Consider the following 25,520-nt stretch of genomic DNA (forward strand, 5'->3'; position numbering starts at 1 on the left):
GAGCCCAGCTCTCCACTTTCTCTTTGGTAACCAGCCAGTGAACAGGAACCACGTAAATGAGCACCCTCCCTTCATTTTGGTTCCCATCTTTGCCTTTCTTTCTTCGCAACTGTGTTGGTACCAGTATTTGTAATGCACCGTCTCAAGCTGCAGTGCGTAGACTTCTATGTCTCTGTTCGAATGACCTCCAAAGTGCCTAAGACTGTAGGATATGACAGCAGTGTTTAAAGAACTTTGACTATCACTGCTATCAAGAAACAGTTTACATTTCTAGCTGGTAAAACATGACCTTATCACATGAGATGCACTGATATAAATATACCATTCATCTGCTTAAATGTTGCTTGTGGCCCATGAATTGTTCCCCTAACCCATGAATCCATCACCTGCAGTGAACAGCACTGCTCTGCAAGGGAAGTCCCAAGTCTCTGCCACTCCTTAGTTTATACAGTATGATGAGCAAGCCAGCCACTTCAACACACTGAGTCTCAGACACTTGAACTAGACTATAAGTTAGAGGGTAAGAGTTGTGTTTTGGCCATCTTTGAAGTCCACAGGATTTAAACAAAGCATATCCTCTATAAGAAACTAAATTTCTTATATTTCCATCTCCTGGTGTTATTTCATAGCTAGAAATAACAACAAAAAATCATTCCCCCTAAACTTTGAGGCTTCAGGACTCCACAGTGCAAAAGAAAACAGATGTTCAAGTCAGAAAGGCTGCCTGAAGAGATAGTGGTGAGGAAGAATGCAAATCTGCTATTCAAGACACTCAGAAAACTTGAGCTACATCCAGACAGGAAGCAAATGGTGGCAGATCTGTGTAAAGACCCAGAGGTGGAGTCCAAAACCATTAAGGATTCCTTCCTGAAACCAGTGTTCTCATTTGCAAAATTAGACAAATAACTGGCCTTAACTGCGTTACAGACTTATGAGGATCCATTAAGAAAAAAATTTTAGGGGCTTCCCTGGTGGCTCAATGGTAAAGAATCTGCCTCCTAATGCAGGAGACAATCCCTGTCAATGCGGGTTCAATCCCTGATCTGGGAAGATCCCACGTGCTGTGGAGCCCGTGTGCCACAACTATTGAGCCTGTGCTCTAGAGCCTGGGAACCAAAACTGCAGAAGCCCACATGCCCTAGGGCCTGCTCTACAACAAGAAGCCACCCCAATGAGAAGCCCAAGGCCACAACTAGAGAGGAGCCCCTATTTGCTGAAACTAAAGAAAAAAAAGCCTACACAGCAAGTAAGAAGACAGAAAGTGAAGTCGCTCAGTCGTGTCCAACTCTTTGAGACCCAAGGAGTGTCTGTCCATGGAATTTTCCAGGCTAGAATACTGGAGTGGGTTGCCATTTCCTTCTCCAGGGGATCTTTCTGACCCAGGGATAGAACTCAGGTCTCCCACACTGCAGTCAGACTCTTTACCATCTGAGCCACCAGGGAAACCCCTACAGCAGGTCCAAGCACAGTCAAAAAATAAATCACTTAAATCATAAAAGAAAGCTTTTCATAAAGCATCATTCAAGTTCTCCTTTTGAAGACAGTGTTATGGCCAGGTGATATGGACTTCAAATTACGCCCAGGTGGCCCAATAACGTGCAAGTGGCTTTAGCAGAGTGGTAGTTGAGGTCCCTGTAGGACAGGATTCTGGGGGTAGAGTGACTTTAGGGGAGAGGGCTAAGCTCTAGTTGGGCTAAGAAGAGGACCAGAAGGATGTGTCACGTCTTACTCAAAGTACTAAGGAAGATCATCTTGATATTATCAGGGCAACCAATATTATCCCTATAAATGTTACATACACTTGTATTCACATACTTTTCTAAAAGGAAAGACAGTTTTAGCTAAGATGGGCATATCCTGCAGGCCACAGAGGGTGTCATGTCTGCTTTTGCCGGCCTCATGGCTTTGGCACATGTCTGGCAGAAGGGAGGTCCCTTTCTCCCCTTCAGATTTTAGCTCAGATGAGCTTTCCCTGGCCAGAGACGAGCCAGGCCTCCCACTGAAAGCTCACTTTACACCTTTATAGTACTTTTCGTAAGTATAAGAAACTATAAGAAACAGTCCCACAAATAATCTAAGTTCCATGAAGAGAAGCACTACAAGCACATTGGCAAAAAAACACAGAACAGGCTTGCGAATCTCAATGAATCTGATTCATGCAAAACCTGATTTGGGGTGGAGGGGCTGTCTTCTTCAGTCACTTGGGGACCCCAGAATTCCTCCAAACCATACCATCCTGTAACAGTCAATTTAGCACGTGGCTTCCACCATCTCCACAGCAGGGGGGATGGAGGCTTGCAGCACGTGGTCCAAGTGAGTCACATGACACCGACTTAACTGCAAAGAAGTCTGGAAATGATTTATTATTATATTTTCTTGGCTGCACCGCATGCCATGTGGGATTTTAATCCCCCAACCAGGGATCAAAACTCGCTTTGGAAGTGCAGGGTCTTAACCACTGGGCTGTCAGGGGTGTCCCAAAGTTTGCAAATAGAGATCACAAGGATTATTTGGATGGCACTGCTCCTGCCACTTCGGTGCTCATAGCACCTCAGTGCTAGCTCAGTGCTGGCAAGGACTCAGATACCTGTAAAACAAAGTTACCTTCATCTTATTAAAATGTTATCAATACAACTTTAACACAGAAGGCAAGGGCAGGGGAAGAAAGTGGGTTAAGTAACCTGCATGCATAGAAGTAAAAACACAACCAGCCCTTTATAAGAGGGCAAATATATCCTCAGTCTTCCTTTAAACACATCTTTTTCTTAGAAATTCATCACTTTCATTTTAGATTACAATCACTGCTGGCAAAGACAGAGCGGGTACAAGCTTTCTGTAAGTCAGTTTCTAAGTATTTGTTGAGGGGAACAAGTTTTCAATTAAAAAGAAAGTAAAGCGTATCACTTGAGCCTAAAAACACTTGTTTGTTCAGGTACTGCAGGGTGTATCTCTTCTACGCACTGGTAAGGGAGCTGTAGGTGGCACAGTAGGAAAGAAACTTCCTACCAATGCAGGAGATGCAAGACAGGTGGGTTCCACCCCTGGGTCGGGAAGAACCCCTGGAGGAGGCAATGGCAACCCACTCCAGTGTTCTTGCCTGGAGAATCCCATAGACGGAGGAGCCCAGCAGGCTACAGTCCATGAGGTCACAGAGTCGGCCACGACTGAGCACAACCTTCTGTCATGAAGACCTGGTTAGTTCTGGTGAAGTAAGATCTTAGCAATGGATCTCTTCCTGTCATCTGATACAAGAATAACCACTGGGTTGCTAAATTTTAAAGATTCTTTTCCCATTTTGAGGTTAAATCCCTTTCCTACAGGAGCCTATACAACCCTCAGAAAAGGTGTTTGAGGATTACTTAAAAACTTAGCATCTAGCTACCCAATTTGCAACAATTTAACTAAAGGGCTTCTGACAAAGTACAGAACTTCCCTGGTGGTCCAGTGGTTACCACTCTGCACTGCATATTCCCACCGCAGCTGGGACGCGTCTTATCCCTGGTTGGAGAACTAAGATCCCACAAGTGCTGCCTGGCATGGCCAAAAGAAAACACTCACTATAGTTGGTGAGGGAGAGATAGGGAAGCCTGGTATGCTGCAGTCCATGGGGTTGCAAAGGGTCAGATACAAGTTAGCGACTGAACAACAAAAGTCAGTACAAAATCTCATTATTCTAAAAGATACCATGTTTTCATTAGTAATATTTATCAAAGAGTAGGCAAAAAACAGGTTTGTAACAATTTATTTCCTACTAATATCTATATCAATTTTAAAAGATCAAATTTATTATGTTTGACTGACTGAACCACCACTTCCTTGGAATATTATCCATCACCTTAGAAAATCGGAGAATGAGGAAAACCATGGGCTGGATCTTAAACGTTTCACCTGGAGATGACATCGTGTCCCTTCCGCTTGCACTTCCCCAGCCCACGAAAGTTAGATGCTCTTTGCAACCGTAGCACGCACCCAGAAAGCAGACTCGATTCCAAGAGCACAACCGAGGCCGCCCACAATACCTTTGTCGATGGCATCCCTCTTCCCTCCCCCACACCTCCAGCCATGTTCCCCCAACCTTTTAACAAGCACACAGAAGTTCTCTCTCGGTGCAGGCAGGGACAGGGTAGCAACACGAATGAAGGGCTGGCTTATACACAAATTTCCACCATCTTTTCCACAAAGACACAAGGAAAAGCTGCTTCAGACATCAACCCACCTGAACTCCAGCTATTACCACCACCTGGGTCATGCCCAAGCCATTCTCCCCAAATGGACCAACACGCCAACAAGGCAGCTACTGATAAGCCTCTTCCTACTTTTTGGCACCAGAAACCGGAGGTTTAAGTCTCCCTCTCCCCTCCCAGAAACCCCACCACTTCCACCTCACCTCCGAGCCCCTCTAGCATCCCTCTGGGAGTATGTGTGGTCCCCAGCAAGGCCTCATCAGTATGAACTCTGAGTACTCTGGGAAGGGAACAGCTTCAGCTGAAGATCCACCAGAAGGGAGTTTACAGAAACAGACTCCTCAGTGGATCTCCAGCTATGATCAGGACTATAGTTAAGTTGCCATCACACAATTCCTAGACGGGGAAACATTTTCAAATCCCATGGATTATTAATATAGGCAATACAATTATTTACTCTTAATTATAGATATTGAACTATTTTACAAAATAAGCACTGTAAAAGGTTACTTAAGGTCTTCCATGGGAGTGGTGGAAGGGTTTTTATTAATAAAAAAAATTCATATAGGGAATTCCCTGGCAGTCCCATGGTTAGGACTACACACTTTCACTGCTGAAGGTCCAGGTTCAATCCTTGGTTAAGGAACTAGGATCCCGAGAGTGGCAAGATACGGCAAAAAAAGAAAAAAGTATATTAGAATTAGGAACAAAAACACCATTATGTGTGGATCCTAAGCAAGTTCAGCTACCAGAGGATGGCAGCAGAAACTGGCAATGCCTCTGGCCAACAAAGGAGGCCTAAGCGTTAGCCTTGCAAATTCTAAAATACAAAACCCTCACACTCACATATCCCAAGTCCACCGTAAGGCTGCCCTCTCTCTCTCCAACATTTCTCAGTAGGCTAGATGTTTTTTTAGGAGAGATGCCAACTTCTCTCACAGAAATCTGACTCGTGGATGAACTAATCCAAGAAGCGATGCAAGAAACAAGTAGCACACTTTGACATCTGCACATTTCAGAACGGCCCATTACACAAAACAGGAAGCCAAATCATGGGTTTTAAAAATTGTTTTATTTGGGAAAAGTGCGTCTTACAAAAGGGCAGCTGCAAAATACAGAGACCTCTGCAACAATTACTGTTTAGTTTTTATCTTTTTTTCTTTAAGTGAAAAGAACGAGTGATATCCGAGGCATCAGAGCAGTAGATGGACACATCCGGGGCACCTCCAAGTTATTTTCAGGAAAGAGCAACAAAACGCAAAGCTAAAATTTCCGATCGAGGAATTCTTCTAACAATTTAACATTAGCTTATCTTCTGGATTACCACCCTCTCTTTCCCCTTTTAGTGGAAAAGCCTGACTTACTATACTGTCAACCAATGACTCCATTACAGGACACGCCTTAGAACGTAGTTTTGAATCTCACTGTCTAGCTGCAAAGCTTGGGGATGGAATGAGGCAAATACCCACAAAAAAGGAACACAAAACCTGACAAAAAAACGCCTCAAATGAGGACAAAAGTTTGTCAAAAAGTGCCTGGACTGAGAAGTCTAGGAGATCGTACATTAAACACAACTGTGGACCCAAGCCCTAGGTCGTGTTAACACATGGGATAACCAGGTAGTTTGCACTTCTGTGGCTAAGCCCATTTCTCTATTTATACAGAGCTAGCACTGCTCTATTAACAGCTACCAATAAACTGCTTTGTCCTTTAAGATCTATTTGCCACACGAGGCTGAAACCACTAAACCGAGTTTTTTCGCTAAGGCTACAAACACTGCATCTATGCAGGGATGGGAAGCTTGTCACGCACTCACACTCACATATCCCAAGTCCTTCAGCCTTGGGTAGTCAGCTTCCAACTCTGCATTATTTTCTTCCACTCCCATCTTATATGTGTTCTTTCACAGTTTTCCTATCACGCTAAAGACGGTAAAAATCTCAAATACATTCACACCTGGTTCTGGTTACCCAGTAGTAGTATTACTTGTGTGCAATGAAACAAAGAGACCAAAACCACAGGACGAGTGCACAGGGCAGGGGTGACAGGACAGAGACCAGACGGAAAAACACATGTGCAGATTTTACCAGAAACCAAGTACCCACCTCCCAAGTCTAGAGCAGGAGGCAGCTACTTGCTACAGTTCAGATCCTTCACCCATCACCCCGCTGCCTGGACCCCCCAAAGCAGGGGCCAGTGCTGATACTTCTGAACCCGGGGTCCTCCAAAATGAGTCCTGGAAATCCAGGCACGCTCCCCTCGAACTGTGTGGATCTGGTGGAAAAACGTGACGCGACAAACCTACACTAACTGTCTGACAGTTAAATTCATGTTACAAAAAAACTAACTTTCAGATTTATTTTTGTAACTTTTTCAAACAGAGAAAACAACATACTCCTTGGGGAAAGGTGAGGGGTTGAGAAGACAGGCCCTGGGTAAAAATGATTACGACAGCACCTGGAGTTGAGAGGCCTGCCTAGGAGAGCGGTCTGGGCGCGACCGCCACCCCCGAGGCCCGCTGCCGCCTGAGGCTCGGCAGACCAGTTCACGCGCCCCGCCGAGCTGCTATAGATCCAAGTCATAAAAATCTTCCAGCTCATCGTGAAACAAGTCCCACTCATCTTCAGAGTCTGTCAGCTCGTCGTCCCCACCTGCAGCCAAGAGCATAAGCAACATCTCGCCCAGCTCAAAGGTGACAACCTCCTCTTCATCGTCAAAAGGGTTGCCGTTCTCTCGTTCCTCGATGAGCTCCCAGAAGTGGTTCCTTCGTTGGGCCTGTAAAAAACAAGGCCGTGATAGGGGTGGCACTGCCGGGCAGCGTCTTCTAGGCTGTGGTTTCTAAGGCAAAATGTCCAGCACACCAGAGGGCATGACGAACCAAGACTTCTGATTTAGGGTTTCGACTTTTACCAACGCCTCCCCGCTGGTTACTCGGCACACCGTTTAGTCTAGAGCCTTAAGCGTTCTAGCTTTTCCTCTCATAGCCCTCCCGGTTTGCTGAGGTTGGTCTCCTCCTTTAATCCTCTAGGCTCTCGCTCCTAGACCTGGGCCTTCACCGTCCCCTGCCCCTATCTGTGCGGGCCTCAGGCTCAGCGTGTGGTATTTCCCCTCCTTTGAAAGAACAGTGAGAGTTACCCGGCATCTGCTTGATGTTCCCACTTTCTGTCTCTGTGGCTCCTCTCTACGGCCATCAGGGTACGCATGCTTGTAAAAACAGTTCCCTCCAAATGGGCAGCTCCCACGGCCTTCATCAAAATACCTGCACGCCTTGTTGCTGGAAAGGAAAATAGCGCAACCCTTACTCACGGTGGATTTCAGGTCTGTATTCGACTATCATCCGGGGTTTCTTTAAAATGGGGAGAGAACAGAACCGGTACGTCTGTTAATAGCCCTCCCCGAGGTGTGTTCTTAAACGTGTGTGCTATCGCATGAAAACACTGACTAGAACCAGAAACTGTTCAAGTCGAGCCGTTTAACAGCCCTAGAATCGCAGATCCAGCAGAGAAAGAACCTTCGAGAAGGCCCACACACAAGAATACAGTAAGACAACCATGACACAGACTCGGGATGAGGCAGACCCCATTCCCGGGGCGTTAGCCACAGCAGCAGTGCAGGCGTCATTGTAACACAGCCCCTGGGCGTGCACCCCAGCGACTGTGTTACAGCAAGATACGCACCGGGTAAACGTCATCGGGGTGACAAACCGTACTGGGAAGTAAAAGAAAGGGTAGGAAGGAGGTAGGAGTGTATAATGCAGCACTGTTTCTTTTCAAAGTGAGCCCAAGCGACACGTTGGGATCTGAGCTTGAGAAAAGGCTGCAGTGCTCATACCTCATTGCCTCCTTGTATTTCTGAATGAGTTTCTGCTTCTCTTCTTTCTCCTCCACCCAGTACTCACTTGGAATGACAAAGTTAGATGTGATCCGGCATTCTGGGCAGGACCTGGGAAACAATGAACAGGCTGCAATGCAAATTCCCCTTTACAGGCCCACTCTCCTTCAAGGACACACCCTGGTGTGTCACCTCCAGATTTAAAGACTTAACTGAAAGGCAAATGGGCACTTCCTGCAAGGGTCCCACACAACTGACCATTTCCTTTTTTTGTAAGTTCAACTCAATGGCTAGCCAGTTCGTTTAAAAAAATAACTTTAGGTTAAAAAAAACAACAACAAAAAGAAGACATTTCACACAGACTCCTTTTTCTTTCGTTTAAATAAATTTATTTCTTGTAACTTTGCTCTGTTTAGATTATGTAGTTTTTGTTCAGTTATGAGAACAATTTTTAAAGGATGGTGGAATATTGGCTAGCTTAATGGATGGAATAGGAAAGTGGAAAATGTAAAATGCCAGGAAACATACATTCAGAGCTAGATATGCTTCTTCTCTGAGCCTAAACTGGCTAATCCATTAAACACAATCTCCTCAGAAAAAAGCACGAAGATTCTACTAACTGATACATAGGGTTTTCCTTGTTCAAATAAAAGTAGATAATACCAACTAATCTAGAAGCTAGCTGAAATACAAAGAAGAACTCCCAATTAGAAGAATACCCCAGTTTCGAGATAAAATGCATGCATTTAAATGCGGTCCATCTGGCTGAAAGTTGGCACAAGATACTAAATTCTTCCCCAAAATAGAAAGCACAAACGAAGATTGGGGAGGAGTCTCACTTTATGATCTTGCTCTCAAATTGCTTAGCACTCCTCCACTTGCGAATACACTTGAGACAGTAGGTGTGGTTGCAGTTGGAGAGGATCCCGAAGCGGCGCTCGCTGGGGTTGGCTTTCTCGTAGACCACCTCCATGCAGATGCCACACACCATGTCCTTGCTGCGCTGCACCGCGAACGAGAGCTCCATGTCCTTCTCATGGGCCTCGATGCAGGACTAGAGAGTGGACAGAGAGGAGCAGTCAGGGCGTGGAATCATGAGAGACCGCTAAGAACTCCTGTTCAGAGAGCCAACTGAAAAGAGAACTGTTCCCAATGACATCAGAAACAGCTTTGTTTAACCAGGCGGTACAGGTGTGCGGATATCAAGGGACCTCACGATACTGTCAAGTCAAACTCTAAGGACTCAACTTCAGGAACTAAAGAATTACCTAGTTTTCTCTATCCTGCAACTCAACCCTGCAGTCACCCACATTACAGGCTGTTTTTCATATTGTTTGTTGATGTACTCATTTCTAGATGGAAAATGTAATTAGGATTAAGACTCTAATTTGCCACCTGTCAGAAAATAAGAATGAAGGAAACGAACATTTATTAGGTAACAATTATGTGCCAGGCATGTAAGCCTCACATCCAAAATAAAACAGTATTGAGATATATAATTTCATACCATATAATGCATTCACTCAAAGTGTACAATGAAATGGTTTTCAGTACATGCAGAGTTATACAAACATCACCTCAGTCTGTCTCCGGACATTTTCATTACCCCAGAGAAACTCCAAATCCACAGCAGTCACTTCCCCTTAACACCCTCAGTTCTAGGCAACAACAAATCTGTGGATATGTTTATTCAGGGCATTTCATAAAAAAATACCTGGTCATTTGTGACTGGTTTTGCTCACTTGACTACATTTTCAAGGTTATCTATGTTGTAGAATATATGACTTTCATTTCTTTTTATTGCTGGTTAACATTCCACCGTATGGAGAGACCAGTTCGTTTTTCCGTTTATCAGATGACGGGTACTTGGGTTGTTTCCACTTTGGAGCCATTATGAATAATGCTATGAACACTCAAGTACACGCTTCTGTGTGCACATCACATACTTTTTATTTTAAATGAGGTATAATTGACATAACATTAAACTACACATATTTTATTCTATAAAAAACATGCTAGTTATTATACCATGCTTCACCCCCACCCTCACAACCAAATTTATTTTTATTAAACAGACATGATTATGATTAGAAGCAAAATTTCCTCTAATCAGGTTTGCAATACAGTATACTCACAGATACAAATGGGCTTAAAACCATAGTCTGAAACAGTCATACACTGCTAATGAGAATGTAAAATGGTACAGTCACTGGGAAAAAGTTGCTCAAAATATTAAGCACAGAGTTACCATATGACCTAGCAACCTTAAGGTAATTAAAATGTATGTCCACAAAACTTTATACATGACTGTTCAGGGGATTATTCTTAATGGGCAAAAGGTGAAACAATCCAAAAGGAAAAACAAAATGTCACACAGCCATCCAGAGGATTATTATGTAGCCAAGAAAAGGATTAAGTACTGATACACACTAAAACATGAACAAATTCTGAAAACATTATGCTACTGTTTTAGCCAGTCACAAAAGGCCACATATGATTCCATTCATAGGAAATTCCCAAAACAAACAAAAAAATCCGTGGAGACAGAAAGTAAATGAGTTGTTGCCAGGAGCTGGAGGAAGGGCAGAATGTAGACTAAAGGAGTTATGTCCTAAATTAGAGAATAGTGATCATGGTTGAACTACTATGCAACTGTCTTAAAAACCAATGAAATATGCATTTTAGAAGAGTAGGCTGTGTGGAACTTGAATTTCAGAAAAGCTATTGTTTTAAAAAAAGAAGAAAAGAAAAGGGGGGAGAAAAAAAAAAAAAAGCCCATAATCTGAGGTTCTAAAAGCCTAATTCCTGATAAAACAGTCAAGAATGCCAGGAAGGGAAACACTCCTACTTAAAGAAAACCATTTGATTCACCCACTGTCTCTTTGACATGAGCTGTCAATGCTGTGAAAGGGCGAAGACACTCTAACAGACGCCTGTTAGAGTGCATGCTTCCTTCCGACTTACTTTTATATGCTGTGACCTCTGGGCGGCATCCACAGGATGTAGGACCTGCAGCCCGCACATGTCACACGCGTCTCCGTGCAGGTACGCGCAGTTCTCCCCGTAGCGGCACTCCCCCACTGCAGCATAGGGGCAGAGCTGCTTCTTGGTCTCCACTGCACTTTGCTCCTTCTCCGCATCTTCCTTGGTCACTGAGCCCTGCAGGGGGGCTTCAGCAGAGGAAGGGGCAGCTGAAAAATGTTTAAGAGGGTGGTAAAGGTCCAAAACGGTTAAGGCAGATACATGAACTAGTCTCGCTAAAGATAAAAAGAACTTAAGAGAAACTCCAAAATAGTCTATTGAAACTAATCCCCCACTCTTGAAAGACATGAATGTCTTTTGCTACTAATATTTCCAAGATTAGCCTTGTTTAAACTTTTTAAAAAAAGCTTTTGAATGTATTTCAACTGTACTGATTAAAGGAGATAAAGATCCATTTTCAAAACATTCTACATTCATTACTATTGAAAGTCAAGAAGTTTCTTTTGCTCCATCTGTTTTTTTTTTTTCTTTTAAGGTGACCTAATTTAAGAATATTAAGACTAGGCTAAATATGAAAATTGGAAGCAGGAAAGTTGTAAAACTCAGCTAATTGATAAAACACTCTCCAGCCTTCTTTTTTCTTCTTCAAAGATACTTACTCCGGCCACAGTAGGGCTGCCCCGGAACAAACTCGATGGCATTCACCCAGTCTTCTGAACCGGCTCCTACAGTTGCAAAGTTTGAATTTCTTGACTCAGCTTCGCCCATATTCATATCAACAGTCGGTCCAACTGATGAGAGACTTGAGGAAGCAGCAAGGGATGACTTTGCAGTTAGATCTGTAGCAGTTGCTTCTTCCTGTTTCAGTGGCTTGCTATGTTCATATCTTAAAAAGAAAAAATTTACAAAGTCAGCCGTCACTGTATAACCAGAAGCCTCTAGATGGAATATACATTCCCAGTCTTGTCCTTGGGTTCTTGTGAATCATGTGGGAAATTGTTAAAAGGCAGATAGCTAATTTCTGAGTCTGGAGTAGAGCCCCTAATTTTGCATGTCTCTGACAAGTCCCCACAGGATACTAATGCCACTGGTCCAGGGACCAGTTTGAGCAGCAAGGCCATACAGATTCAGGGTTCTTCAGGTCAAACCGCCAATGTCACAACTATTTAAGTCCGTAACCGTAGTTCCAAAGCAGCCATGGCATTATCTAAACAGCTGTGCGTGACTGTGTTCCAATAAAACTTTACAAAAACAGCACCCAGTCACATGTACCCTACAAACCATAGTTCAGCCACCCCTGCTGTAGACCATCTATTACCCCTCAAATTCCACTCTTATTAGGAGTTTCAGGAGTTGATAATTTATCGTTACCATGGCAACTCTGCTAAAAAAAGACTATGCAGCCAAAACTGACTGATTAAGCAAAGCAAGACTGACACTCAAACCCAACAAGTAAAAATGTGGGCCATTTTACCAATACATAAATTAAAATGCTCCCAATACTAAAAGGGAGAAACAGTGTTTATAAAATATGCAATGTGTATTTCCTTTTCTCCTACATCCATCCACTCACCTACTTTTCTGAACTCTTACCCTGTGCATTTCCTGATTCCTTGTCATCTGTAAAATTATTGAACCTCATCTCCAACCTTGCTGCCTGAAAGAATCCTCACAATTCTTAGATATTTTAGGCTGTGAAATTCACTCAGACACAAGAAATTAATGATGAACGTACTATTGGGTTGGCCAAGTTCATTTCGGTTTTTCCATAGCATCTTACAAAAAAAATGAACCAACTTTTTGGCTAACACAATCCATAAATTGTTATAATGTATAGTATGTATCTAGCAGTTCTTGAAATTAATTAACTCACTGGCAACACTAACCATGGGTCATCTGTGTTACAAGTGTCTGTGTTTACATCTAAAAGATAAAACATTCTAACTAAAGACTGCTCTTTAACATGGCAAACATTTGCTGAGCTGGTTTTTATCATTATGTTATCTCAAACCCTCCTATTTCAAATCTTAAGCATTAGGTAACCTACTTTGAGTATCCTGGTATCAGCCACAAAAGCCCAGTGCATTTATTCAAGGCTGGAATTATGAAGCTAAAGATCATGAATATGCTTTTTTGCTTGGACAGTCTCACTTCATCATCAAAAATATATTAGAGATGACGGACGTGTTAAGTAGTGTTCTAGCTCTAATGTGACTCCAAACCTGCCCTATAAAACAGAGTAGCCAGTAGCTGTATCTAATTATTTACACTTACATTCAAAACTTAGTTCCTTGGTCCTTGGACTAGCTACATTTTCAAGTGTTCAGTGGTTACACGTAGCTAGCAGTTTCTTTTCTGGGCAGCAGATAGAAAGCATTCATGCTATTATACAAAGTTCTACTGAACAGCATTACTCTGAGGTTTTAGAGCTTTAGGGAACCTTAGAAATCTAGTCCCCAGTCCTCACATTTTAATTACTTTCACAGCCTTTAACTTAGAAAAGAACCCAGGTTTTGGAATTAAGATGCCAGCTTCACCAATGAAGATAGCCTTCAGGGCTTTGAGCAAGTTTTAAAGGATTAAGTAAAACTAAAATGTCAAGATGCGAAAGGGTCTAAGAACTAGTTTCAATGCCCATATTTTAGTTTCTGCTCTTTCTCCTTTGCCATACTCGTTTGAAGAATTTCAGAGTAAATGACTCAAACATCTACTTAAAAAACAATTAGAATGCTCATCATCATCTATCAAATTGCAAATACGACAAAGTTGTTTTTTTTAAATATTTATTTGGCTGAGCTGGGTCTTCACTGCAGCATGTGGGATAGACCCAGGTGCCCCTGCATTGGAGTGCGAGGTCTTTGACACTGGACCACTAGCAAGTCCCACTCCAAAGTTTTTTGAAAGGAGTGCATTTTGGTTTTAGGGTAAGTTTATCAAGGAATCAACAAGGTATAATATTTTTGATAGCATAGAATATTAGCAAGAAGGTTCACATTTGTAAACAGCGCAGAATAGATCTGTATTAAATATACTTCTGAAGTAAAAATTTGTAAGTAAGCACCATGAAAGATAGAGCACAAGAAAGAACTAATAAATTAAGAAAGAAAAAGCAAGACTCCTATTCTGAAAGGAATTTGCTAAAAGCTAATGGTTCAGGGAAGCAGAGAGCTCTTCAAAGAATGAAGAACTGGCCAACTACAGGCCTCAGGTCAAACCCAACTGGAGCTAGGAATGGTTTTGGTATTTTTAAATGTTGGAAAAAAGATCGTTTCATGACATGAAATTAAATTTCAGTGTCCCAAAATAAAAGTTTCATTGGAACCTAGCCACACTATTAGCTTATGTATTATCTAGGGTTGTTTTTGTGCTACAAGAGACCATATGGCCTCCCTAGCTAAAAATATTAATTCTCTGGCCCCATACTGAAAGTGTGCCAGCCCTAGGCTAATCATATCTACTGGATTCACAGTCATGATAGTGGCTTTGTTAACGTTATTAAATTAATTCTTTAATGAATTATCACAGAATCGCTGATCCTTTTTAGCCGAAGTGTTGAATGGGGGATTAATGCTGAGACAACGCTGAAACCAATATTGTGTTTTCCTTTCATATCTTGCAAAGAGTACTCTGATACAGTTTCCAGCGAAGGAAGTTTGTTTAATTTTTCTTCTACACAAAAGAATAACACTTCTTCATCTTGTTGGCTTGCAATGCACACCACCCCACCCTTGTGAGGTTTGATATCTGCCTTTTAAGCTTTTAATGTATAGAATTCAGTGGGTCTACAGTGAAAACTCCTCCAAAGGGGAATTCCCTGGCAGTCCAATGGTTAGGACTCCACGCTTCCACTGCAGGGAGCAAGGGTTCAATCCTTGGTAGGGGAACTAAGATCTCGCACGCTGTCCAATCAAAACAAACAAAAACTCTCTAAATGAAACAAGATCTACCATAACCATAGTTGTCAAAGGCAATCCTGTCCCTTTCCCAAGTGGGTGTTTAGAAACAATGACGTGCAGTTCTGTGGCACTTACTAAGGACGCTAAAGGAAATCAACCATGATTGGAAGGACTGATGCTGAAATCCAATATTTTGGCCACCTGATGTGAACAGCCAACTCATTGGAAAAGACCCTGATGCTGGGAAAGATGGAAGGCAAAAGGAGAAGGGGGTGGCAGAGGATGAGATGGTTAGATAGCATCACTAACTCTATGGACATGAAATTGAGCAAGCTCCAGAAGATGGCAAAGGATAGGGAGGCCTGGTGTGCTGCAGTTCATGGGGTCAGAGTCGGACATGACAGAGACTGAACAAGAAGGATGCTAGATTTTGGACAACAGTCCTGAGCAACAAAGAACTGGGGCCTCACTAAATAACAGGGCCCCGTCATACAAAATGAATACAGCAACACTTCTGAATTGCTGGAACTAGGGTATTATCTTTCATTTATAAACTACTGCCTTTATGAGGAGTTAAATTATTTGAAATCCCTGGACATCGGTCAGGTTGTATAACAAGGTCCCTACATAAGAGATATTTCCCCCACCTCCAATGTCAAGTTTCTACCTTGCATGTACTGGAGTATTTATTTCATCTATTAAAATGTTATGTTTCTCAAAAAAAAAAAAAACAAAACCCTACATAGTAAGAGTGAAAAGTAGGCTTAATCCCCCAAGTCAATTTTTAACAAGGAAACAGTCCTGGAACAAGCCCATAAGACTCCTTCCTTAGCTATTCTATAATCAAGCTCTTAATAATCACCTGTATCAGCCAAACAGTTGTCACCAAACTTTCCTCTCAGGCACACTATTAGGATATAGGTTTCTCTAATTCCTTTCACTTTATCCTAAGAGCTCTAAAGCCAGCTCAAATCAGGATCATTCTCCCTAAAAGGGAGCTGCATACCCTTACTAAAAAGAAAACTAAAATTGTCTCCCACGAGGAAGCCCACTCTAAATACAGAGTTATGCGGAAGATGAGTTTCTATACTGTTGTCCCAAGGAGAACACAGAATGCTGTTGGGGCTGGCAGAGGTCCCTGAAAAATAAGCTGATTTAACACAAGAGATTTAGCTCGGATTTCTTCAGTTTAACCTTATTTCCCAAACATTTCAGCTGTACGGTCCAATCAGAGGGGTACCTCTTCTGAAATAAGAGGTTCATCTGTTACCAGCCATACTCATCCACAGTCTATATTCTATCTCTCTGCTCAGCACCTCAGAGTCCATCTCCACTCTCATCCATGTTCAACTCCTCTCTCTCTATAGTTGATAAGGTCTCTGAACTGACTGCCTAGTCAAGGAACACAACTGCCCTGCAATTAAGTTGGACCATCCTACTACAAAGGAGCAATCGCTCATTTCCGGTAGGACAGATTTGTAACTTTTGCCCTCTTTAATATTGTGACTACAAAAGACATATCTGGGTTCTTTAGTTTTAGTTTTTTTTCTTTTGGGGGAGTGTCATTTTTTTCCTTTCCAGCAAAACTGCAAAAATTTAGCAGAGGGCAAAATGACAGACCACATGGAAAGAAACTTTTCCTTTTTCTCTCCTCTTAACTAGATTTCCTAGTAAAAAAGATGTGAGGTAACCTAAGATCAATATATCCTGCTCATCAATAATTTCTTAGTCTTTTGAACTCTAAGCTTTGAACCCCAATAGCTGACACAATTCTTTTCTGCTAAAACTGGATATGACATTGTCAAAATATCTTTTCTAGTGATGGTCCTCCCTTCAACAGGTATGGCCCAATTTCCTTCCCCTTGTCCAGTGACTTGCTTGTAATAAACAGAATATAGTGGAAGTGACAGCCTGCGACTTCTGAGACTAGGTCATAAAAAGGCATTGTTGCTTCAGCCCTGATGTCTCTCTTGAATCACTTACTCTGGGCACAAGTTAATGTGAGAACACTAAAGCAACCCAAGGGAAATGTCTACCAGGAGAGGAACTAAGATATATGAGTGAGCCATCTTCAAAGTGGTCCAGCCCCCACTCAAGACTTGCAGAGGATGGCAGATGCTGGCAGCCCGGCTGAAATCTCGGCTGCAATTTCTTGAGAGCCTGAGCTAGGACCACTCACCAAGCTAAGCCACTCCCAGATTCCAGACCCCAGCAACCATGAGATAATAAATATTTACTGTTTCCAAGCTGCTAAATTTCAGGGTAATTTCTTTAACATCAATAGAAAACTAATACTACTAGGTATTTTGTAAACTAGCTCTACCCAATGGCTAGCAGAACCCACTGCTGCTGAATTACAATTTGGTAAGACTATGGTGCCAATTCAATGAAGGATAGAGTACTTAGCAGCTGACCTCTCTTGGTTCTCCACCATTCTAGGAAGCCAGACACTGCTAAAGCATTTTCCATAATGTCAGCTTATAATTTAGTCTTGCAAGCTCAGGTGGTTTAGGGAAGTTTAGTTGGAATGACAAGCCCTCTTAAGTAGTAACCTAATACACTGTTCCAAATGCCTATGATCCCATTTTCTCTCCATAATTCTATCTAAAAGAGAACTGAAACCAGTCCCAACTGGTCAAACATGCACCTTATTCTTGGTCTTGAAGAGGAAATACCATTAACAAACATGCCTTCACCACACTTTATTCCTAGGTTTGCCCAACATGCTCCTCAGGCACTACTTAAACTAAATATTACAAACACATTGTGTAAATGTAATAATACATTCTTTCCAAGTGAGAGATCTATCTATTGGAGAGATGAGAGAGAGATCTATCTATCAGAATGTGCTAACATTCCTAAGTGAAGTGAAGTCGCTCAGTCATGTCCGACTCTTTGTGACCCTGTGGACTGCAGCCCACCAGGCTCCTCCGTCCATGGGATTCTCCAGGCAAGAATACTAGAGTGGATTGCCATTTCCTTCTCCAGGGGATCTTCCTGACCCAGGGATCAAACCCAGGTCTCCCGCATTGCAGGCAGACACTTTAACCTCTGAGCCACCAGGAGGAGAACTTTTTGAAGTACTATTCAGGGAATTCCCTGACAGTCCTGTGGTTAGGACTTAGCGCTTTCACCGCCATGGCCCACATTCAATCCCTGGTCAGAGAACTAAGATCCTACAAGCCACACAGCAGTACTACTTTAAATCGATTATTTACAAAGCTGTTGGAATTTCATGTTTTACTCTCAGTTTTTTCTCCCAACCTCTCCATCCACCCCAAACAAAACTAAATTGGAAACAAACTCTTACCTGCAGCGGTCTCCATAAATACAGTACCCTCGCTGAAAATACTTGCACACTACACCATATGGACTGTCAGAGAGGTCGTGTGAGTAGCGACAGTTATCTCCTTCCTTACAAACCCCATGCATGAAATACCTGTGAGACAAAGAACCACAAGTTGGATTACAAGCCAGTACTCAATTCATGACTGATACATTCTCTTTTGTTTTTTTTTTTTCCTCTCTTTTGTTTTATTATTATTATTATTATTATTATATATTTTGGTTGCACTGGGTCTTTGGTGCAGTGTGCGGACTTAGATCTGGCATGAGATCTTAGTTCACCAACCAGGGATTGAACCCAGGCCCCCTGCATTGGAAGCATGGAGTCTTATCCACTGGTAAGTCCCCATGGCCAATATATTCTACCACTAACACACAAGTACTAACTCTATACTAGCAATATATTCTTTTATATTCTTTGTACACAAACATGAGAAGCAAACACAAAGAAAGTTGAACTAGACCATATGATCAGAAAATTATCTATAATGGTACCACAGGAAGGCTGCCTGTAGACAGAGGCACCAATTTAAACTTTGAAGTCATCCTTAATCCTGTCTCTACAGGTTGTCTGACCACTGCTCTCAATTTACAGTTCTACAGATAGCTTGTTTTCCACTAACTTTAGCCATAATTTTTATCTGCAGCTTTATCTGTAAAAAGGAAAAAGAAACAATGTAAACTGGAACAGATCAGACTACTGTATATTTCAGTTCTCTGAGAAACCATTTTAATTCTTTAAAAGCCACATGTGAGAGCATAAGTAACATTTGTTCTCTCCTTCATTTAGCACTCTTGTTCCTCTGTCTTACAGGGGAACATGTGTAGCTAACTAGAAATTTCCAAAAACTGAGTTTGACTCAGTTTCTAAGAAGACTTGGGAATTTGCTTTGTTGTTGTTCTGTCACTAAGTCGTGTCCAACTCTTTGCGACCCCATGGACTGCAGCACACCAGGCTCCCCTGTCTTCCACTATCTCCCACAGTTTGCTCAAATTCACATCCATTGAGTCGGTGATGCCATCTAAACATCTCATCCCCTTCTTTTGCCTTCCATCTTTCCCGGCATCAGGGTCTTTTCCAATGACTCAGCCCTTCGCATTAGGTGTCCAAAGTACTGGAGCTTCAGCTAGAAATGCAATTTTGGACACCTTCCCTTTGACAGACTAAATTGAAAATGGGGCCGGGGCCAAGCAGAAATCTGAAGTAACAAAGCGATCAGGGAAGTGATAGGGTCTTATTTTTTGTAGGTAACTCTGATAAGTAGAACCCACCCCCCCAATCCTCCCTCTCATTATCTCACTGACTTGGTCTCTTTCTCTTGAACAGAATTATGAAGATTTAATTTTGGCAAGTCATAACTGCCCAAATATGTATTTATGTACAGCTGATAAGCGCTTTCCATGTGGCTCAGTAGTGAGTGATAAAGAATCCACCTGCCAGTGAAGGAGACACCTTGGATCAGGAAGATACCCTGCCTGGAGTAGAAAATGGCAACCCATTCCAATATTTTTGCCGGGAAAATCAAATGACAGAGGAGCCTCATAATGCTACAGTTCATGGGATCACAAGAGTCGGAGAAGAGTCAGACAACACAGCTGGTACAGAGTAAGGGAAAGTGCCTAATTCCTAGGTTTAAGTGTCACAGTTATCTACAGATGGAAGGTAGAATAGCAGGAAGTACCCTACTGGTCCACTGGATTGAATGATGTATAGAAAAGAGATTCAGTCACATTTACTTAAAGAAGCCTTGAAGAAGGCTGCTTCAAATTGAAAGGTGAAAGCTTCTATTCAGATTACTGGCAAATATATACCTTCTATGTAAAGGCAGAAAGAAAAAAATGTAACATCTTGATAGGAAGAGCTGTAATTAGCAAGATCCTAAAGTACCCAAGGGTTTCAGTCCATAAGGAAATGTAAGACTACAGTAGCAGGAAGTCAAATTCTAATTGTAATTAACCTAATTTCAACTGTTTTCAGGCTTAACAATCTAACAAGGTCTGAACTTTTGCACAACTATAGGGCAACTTTCTGCAAGCTTTGAAGCTGTCTGAGCACCACCTACACAAATCTTAGTTTCCCCTGAGATTTAAAACTTAAAAATAAATTTAAAAAATGAGCACGTGTTCAGTAAGTAGCAATTGTATAACGTCTTTGCTGGTACTCATGTTCATTTCCACATCTCTCCCCAGTCCCGGCAGACAAACACCCTGACTACATTTGTTTCCAAGGTACACACTTAACCAATCAGTTAAGAAAGACTAAGGCAACCAACAGGGAAAGAAGACCTGGATGTCATGCCGTAAGATTTTAAGCAACTGGAGTAATTTAGCCAGAAGACAAAGGAGTAACCTCCAGCACTACTCCTGGCAAAGTAAATATATGTGGTAAGTTACGTCATAAATCTGATTCAGTGTGAGGACTGAGAACTAGAACTATTCAGCAATGGCATAACCCCCTGAGATCCAGAACTAGCAGCACCAAAGGAACTCAAGCAGACACAAGATCACCTGATACTGTGACATCAGTGGAAACACTAGGATACAAGCCCTAACTAGTCACTGCCAAAAACTAAGCATTATTTTACAGGGGCATTTCGTACATACCGTCTGGGTTTCTGGTTTGTTTTTCATGCCTTTCTTCCTCTCAGTCTTCACAGTGATATCCCTCCTTACCAACCCATCTCTATGTCTAAGAGATTATGACACGATAGTGTAAGTTACAACAGAAAGAGGAAAAAATGTCAACTCTTCCAAGAATTTCTCCCATTACAAAACCAATCAAGACACAAGCACTTTTCTTTTTTATTCCACCGCCAAGAGCCATCACCCAAATTCATCTTGATGACATTGTCCAGGCTGAGCTTGCCTTTGCTGTTAGAGGCTGGGCCACAGGATTTCTACGCTTCCTTCCGCCTTGAAGATTCCATGATGCCAACCAGACATTGTCCAGTAATAAAGACAAATACAACTGACTAGAATCCCTGACTGTGTACCTCCTGGAAACCTAAGCACTTTTACCAATATACATACAAGAAACCTCAACAGCTTGTGAGGGTACAAGAGAACCAAACAAGACCCTCAGAGTACTTATAGGTAGGCATCTGGGATTGTTGAGAGAAATCACAGAATATTAAGTAGTTGGCAGTTAATCACTTAATCTGCTGTGACATTTCTTACTTTGTTACTTAATTCTTGACAAGTACATGTACCCTGGGCTTCCCCTATTTCTCAAACCAGACTGTAAATTCCTGGTGTTTAAGAACCAGGGTTTATTCTGCCTTTTATCTTCTAAAGGACCTGTACTCATAATATTTAGCAATGTCTAAATTCAAAATTACAACTTGCAAGTTACAATTTCATTGTTTTAATCCCCCACATTCAGGAAAACTAGAAGCAACAGCATTTCTATTTTACAGAATTCCTCTAATAAAAGTTATCAGAACAGCCTGGTGGGGGCAGCATAACACAGTTCTTTGGGAAAACTATATCTAGGTTTTTAAGCTGTGAAATTAACACAATAAGATAGAATTTTTAAGAGAAATATTTAGAAAAGACTAACCAACAAGAAAATACAGAGGATTCTGAGCAATTAAAAACAAATTTCCAACATCCAAACAACTTCTAAGGATTACACCCTTGAAGAAAATAGCCCTAGTCAAATTCCTAGATACAAGGGGAAAAGAGACTCAAAGTAGAACACAGCACTATCTTGAATTCTCTTCAAAGGACAGTTTGCTATCAAACACAAAGCAAATATTTATCATACAGTGCATTCCTGCCTTTCCTTCAACATCTAGCTCTATGTCTCCACTGTAAGCACAAATACTTATTTATAGAATAACTGAATGAGGTTAGTCCCAGAAAGATATACATACCAGGCCCTGAATAAAGCCCTACAGATAAAATGATAAAATAGGGCCCCTGTTCTCAAAAATCTCAAAGTTCACAATAAATGAATGAATATATATATCTGGTATTCCCCTAGACAAAGCAGAAAGATTTTTAATAGATCATGTTAGTACTTAAACTGAAAGTAATGTCAAGTATTAAAACCCAAGACTTATCAATTAGTCTGTACTTTTTTACTGGATAACAGTTTCAAGTAAAAGCTATAGGTTGCTTTATATGAAAAACAACAATGGCATGTCTAACCCTGTATCTGATAAATATATTAATCTATTAGGGTTCATGTGCAAGAAACTCACGCTGGTCCTGGAGTGATCTAGAATATTTCAGAAACTCAAAGATCTAAAGGTAGGCAAAGAGGAATTGATTAGTGTAGTGAGCTGTTTTGAATTCTAATGACACTGGTAAGGAACTAGCAAAGGGGAAGTAGATCAGGGGAAAGTTTCTAACAGAGAGGAAAGTAAAGTGCAGATGTGACAATGCATTCTCTGCAGACCTGAGTTGAGCTCAGACACAGCACAACAGGATAATAATGAGACAAGTAATATAAAGTAATGCCAAGCTAGTGATGGGTATTCAAAGCCAAACAATAACTGACATTAGAGTCGGTGTGTATTGAAAAAATTAAGGCACTGCATGGAGTTCTTAAAGAATCCACATATTAAAGGACGATTATTCTCAGTGCATGCAGACAGACTGGAACTGCAGGGTAAAAGGCTAGAAAATTCAGGAATATAAAGATTACACTAGTTTATTTTAAAAGATTCAGCTAGCACATGTAAATCAATTGCAGCACTGCAGAGAAAACAAATAACAGACTCAAAGATCTGGTTCCATGAATAGGAATTTTTAAATTCTCATTCTTTGGGATACTGCAGGAGTATTCTCAGATCTACAGATAACTGAAAAAAGCTACCTAAAACAGCTTTTATGCTTTCTCTATCCCGTTATTGAAAATAATTAAGTTTACCATTCATGTCTTAAATTTATCATATTAAGCACTGAGAACGCTTCACCCCTGTTAATACCAGGACACTGAGTTCTGTATATTAAAAATATTTTCAAGTATTGATATCTGCATATAAATTACCCCACCTAGGTGAATAACGGCGTTTCAACTGATTTTTTCAACCGACAGAAAAACAAAAGCTTCTAGTCGCTTACTGATCACTTAAGAAAAAAACTCAAGTACGACATCCAATTAAATGCCCTTATCGTAGACGCACAGCCACACGTCCGCATAACCGTCCTCTACTAATCACTTATTTTTTTCAAATATGTTCATCTCACATCCCAAACCCAAAACAAAATCCGTCTCCCTGCGGAGCGACGAGTTCCCCGACTCCCTTAAGACGCGTGGACTTGAAAACAAGACACCTTCCAGCCGGGGGGGGAACGGGAATGCCAGTTCGTAACACCTAAGGCGGTGGAGAAGACCCCCCGGGCCGGCACTCGGTTCGGAGACAAAGCTCAGAACCGCCCAGCCCGGTAACACACAAGAGTAGAAATCACAAAAGCTCCCCGCTCCGGGCGGGGCCCGAGAGACCCGGGAAGACGTTACAAACGGATGACACGGCGGCGGGGCCGGCGGCCGGGCCCCGCTTCTCGCCCGCTGGCCCGCGGCGGCGATCCCCGGCCCGGCAGGGCTGCGGGGAGGCGGGCTCCGGGCCACACCGCCAAACCCCTTTTGGAACCGGCGAGCTCGCAGGCCGGGGGTTGGGGTGGGGGGATCGGCGACAATAAAAGGAGGGAGGAGTCAGCCCACCTCTCTCCCCGCCCGCGCCGCGCCGCTCGGCCCGGTGCGGGGAGGCTGCGGGCGGTGCGGCGGCTCCGCAGCGGGGCCGCGCGCCCGGGCCTCGGCGGCCGGCGGGGGTTGACGCAGCGCGGCGACCGCGGGGACCGCAACGCCGGCTCGCCTCCCACCTCCGCCCGCTCCCGCCCGGCCGCCCGCCCCCTTCCTCCGCGGTCTCGGTCGCCTCCCCGCGCCCGGCGCCGGCCGCTCTGCGTCTCACCTGCAGGTGACCTGCTTAGTCCAGCCGCCGCCGCCGCCGCCGCCGCCGCCGCCGCCGCCGCCGTCGCTGCCGCCTCCCCCGCCCCCCGCCCCCGGGGACAGCGAGGTGACTGCGGGGATAGGGGTGGGGGAAGCCGCTGCCGCCGCCGCCGCTGCCGCTCCTGCTCCTGATGGTGTGGCTGTTGTTCCGGGAGCTGCAGCCTCCGCCATTACTGTTTATCCCACACAGCAATGGCGCCGGAACTTCCGGGATCACATAATTCCGGTCCGGCCGCGGAGAGGAGAAGGCGGCCAGGCGACGGGTAGGGAGGGGAAGGACACTGAGGCGCCCGCTCGCTCGCCTCGGCCCCGGAGTCGCGTCGACTAGCGCTCTCGCCGCTCGAACTGCTGGGCCGGGGCCCGAGCACCCACCCCGGCCCGCCCCCAGGGCCCTCTGATTGGTGGACGAGTCGGCTCCGCCCGGGAGGGGCGGGGCGAGGGCGGGCTCTCCCAGGTAAGTGCCCACCCCCGCCCCACCTACTGCCCCCAGGTTCCACGCCTAGGGAACCAAAGTCCTCATTTCAAGGGCACTCACCTCGAGGAGTCCTTCCCAGCAGAGGCTGGTGCAGTGGAGAGGCGGAACTGGGATTGGGGTCGGCGGGTCCTGGGTTTGAATCCAGACTTTCCTGGCTCTACCAGTTAACATAACTACGAACTTGGCCCGGATACCCATTCTCTCTAGCCTCAGTTTCCTTATCCGAGTAGGCTTTATATGTGGCAATTCACTGAGCTTTTAGTGCCTGGCCAGACTAAACACTTTTAACAAATGTTCTCTCCTGTTCTTCTCAACCCAAGAAAAAAGCAAGGTGGCTAAAGCAAAGGCTGTGCAGTCAGCTTGTGTCCCTTAACCTCTGGCCATCGCTCATTCCTAACAATGTAGTTTTGAGTCAGTTAACTTACCTCTTAGTGTTCCTCCTCTCCGTCTGTAAAATAAAAAATAATTTAAAAATAATAACAGGACCTACCCCCCCAGAGAGTCTTCCCTGGTGACTCAGATGGTAAAGAATCCGTCTGCAATGGAGGAGACCTGGCTTCGGTCCCTGGGTCAGGAAGATCCCTGGGTTGGGAAGATCCCCTGAAGGAGGGCATGGCAAACCTCTCCAGTATTCTTGCTGAGAGAATCCGAATGGACAAGAGTCTGACGGACCACAGTCCATGGCGTCGCAAAGAGTCGGACACGACTGAGCCACTAAGCACACCTCTCTGAAGCACAACATCTCTGAAGATGATTGTGAAACTTATTAAAGTTCATGTAAAACCCTTAACAGTGTGCTTCACTACAATTTTAATAGATATTGAATAATAAAAGCTGTCTGAAATATCCCA

At 43.3% G+C, this 25,520-nt stretch overlaps 1 protein-coding gene and 1 long non-coding RNA gene across 3 annotated transcripts; one reads left to right on the forward strand and one right to left on the reverse strand.

The window, feature by feature from the left end:
- Positions 1-5,237: 5,237 nt before the first annotated feature.
- On the reverse strand, positions 5,238-24,562 carry MKRN1 (makorin ring finger protein 1). Of its 2 annotated transcripts, none has more exons than XM_070788245.1 (8): positions 24,157-24,562; positions 18,204-18,332; positions 11,657-11,883; positions 10,980-11,206; positions 8,855-9,069; positions 8,016-8,126; positions 7,320-7,458; positions 5,238-6,959 (listed from the first exon to the last, which is right to left on the reverse strand). In XM_070788245.1, exons 1-8 carry the CDS (start codon positions 24,363-24,365, stop codon positions 6,750-6,752), a joined length of 1,467 nt encoding a protein of 488 aa, XP_070644346.1. In that variant the 5' UTR covers positions 24,366-24,562; the 3' UTR covers positions 5,238-6,749. The 2 variants fall into 2 exon arrangements, with proteins under 2 accessions (XP_070644346.1, XP_070644347.1); XM_070788246.1 differs by lacking the exon at positions 24,157-24,562 and adding an exon at positions 20,843-20,928.
- LOC139182772 (uncharacterized) lies at positions 24,512-25,520 on the forward strand. The gene is made up of 2 exons (XR_011566334.1): positions 24,512-24,648; positions 25,153-25,520. It is a non-coding gene; the product is annotated as an uncharacterized lncRNA (long non-coding RNA).

The sequence above is a fragment of the Bos indicus genome, chromosome 4 (assembly GCF_029378745.1).
Source record: "Bos indicus isolate NIAB-ARS_2022 breed Sahiwal x Tharparkar chromosome 4, NIAB-ARS_B.indTharparkar_mat_pri_1.0, whole genome shotgun sequence".
NCBI lineage: Eukaryota > Metazoa > Chordata > Mammalia > Artiodactyla > Bovidae > Bos > Bos indicus.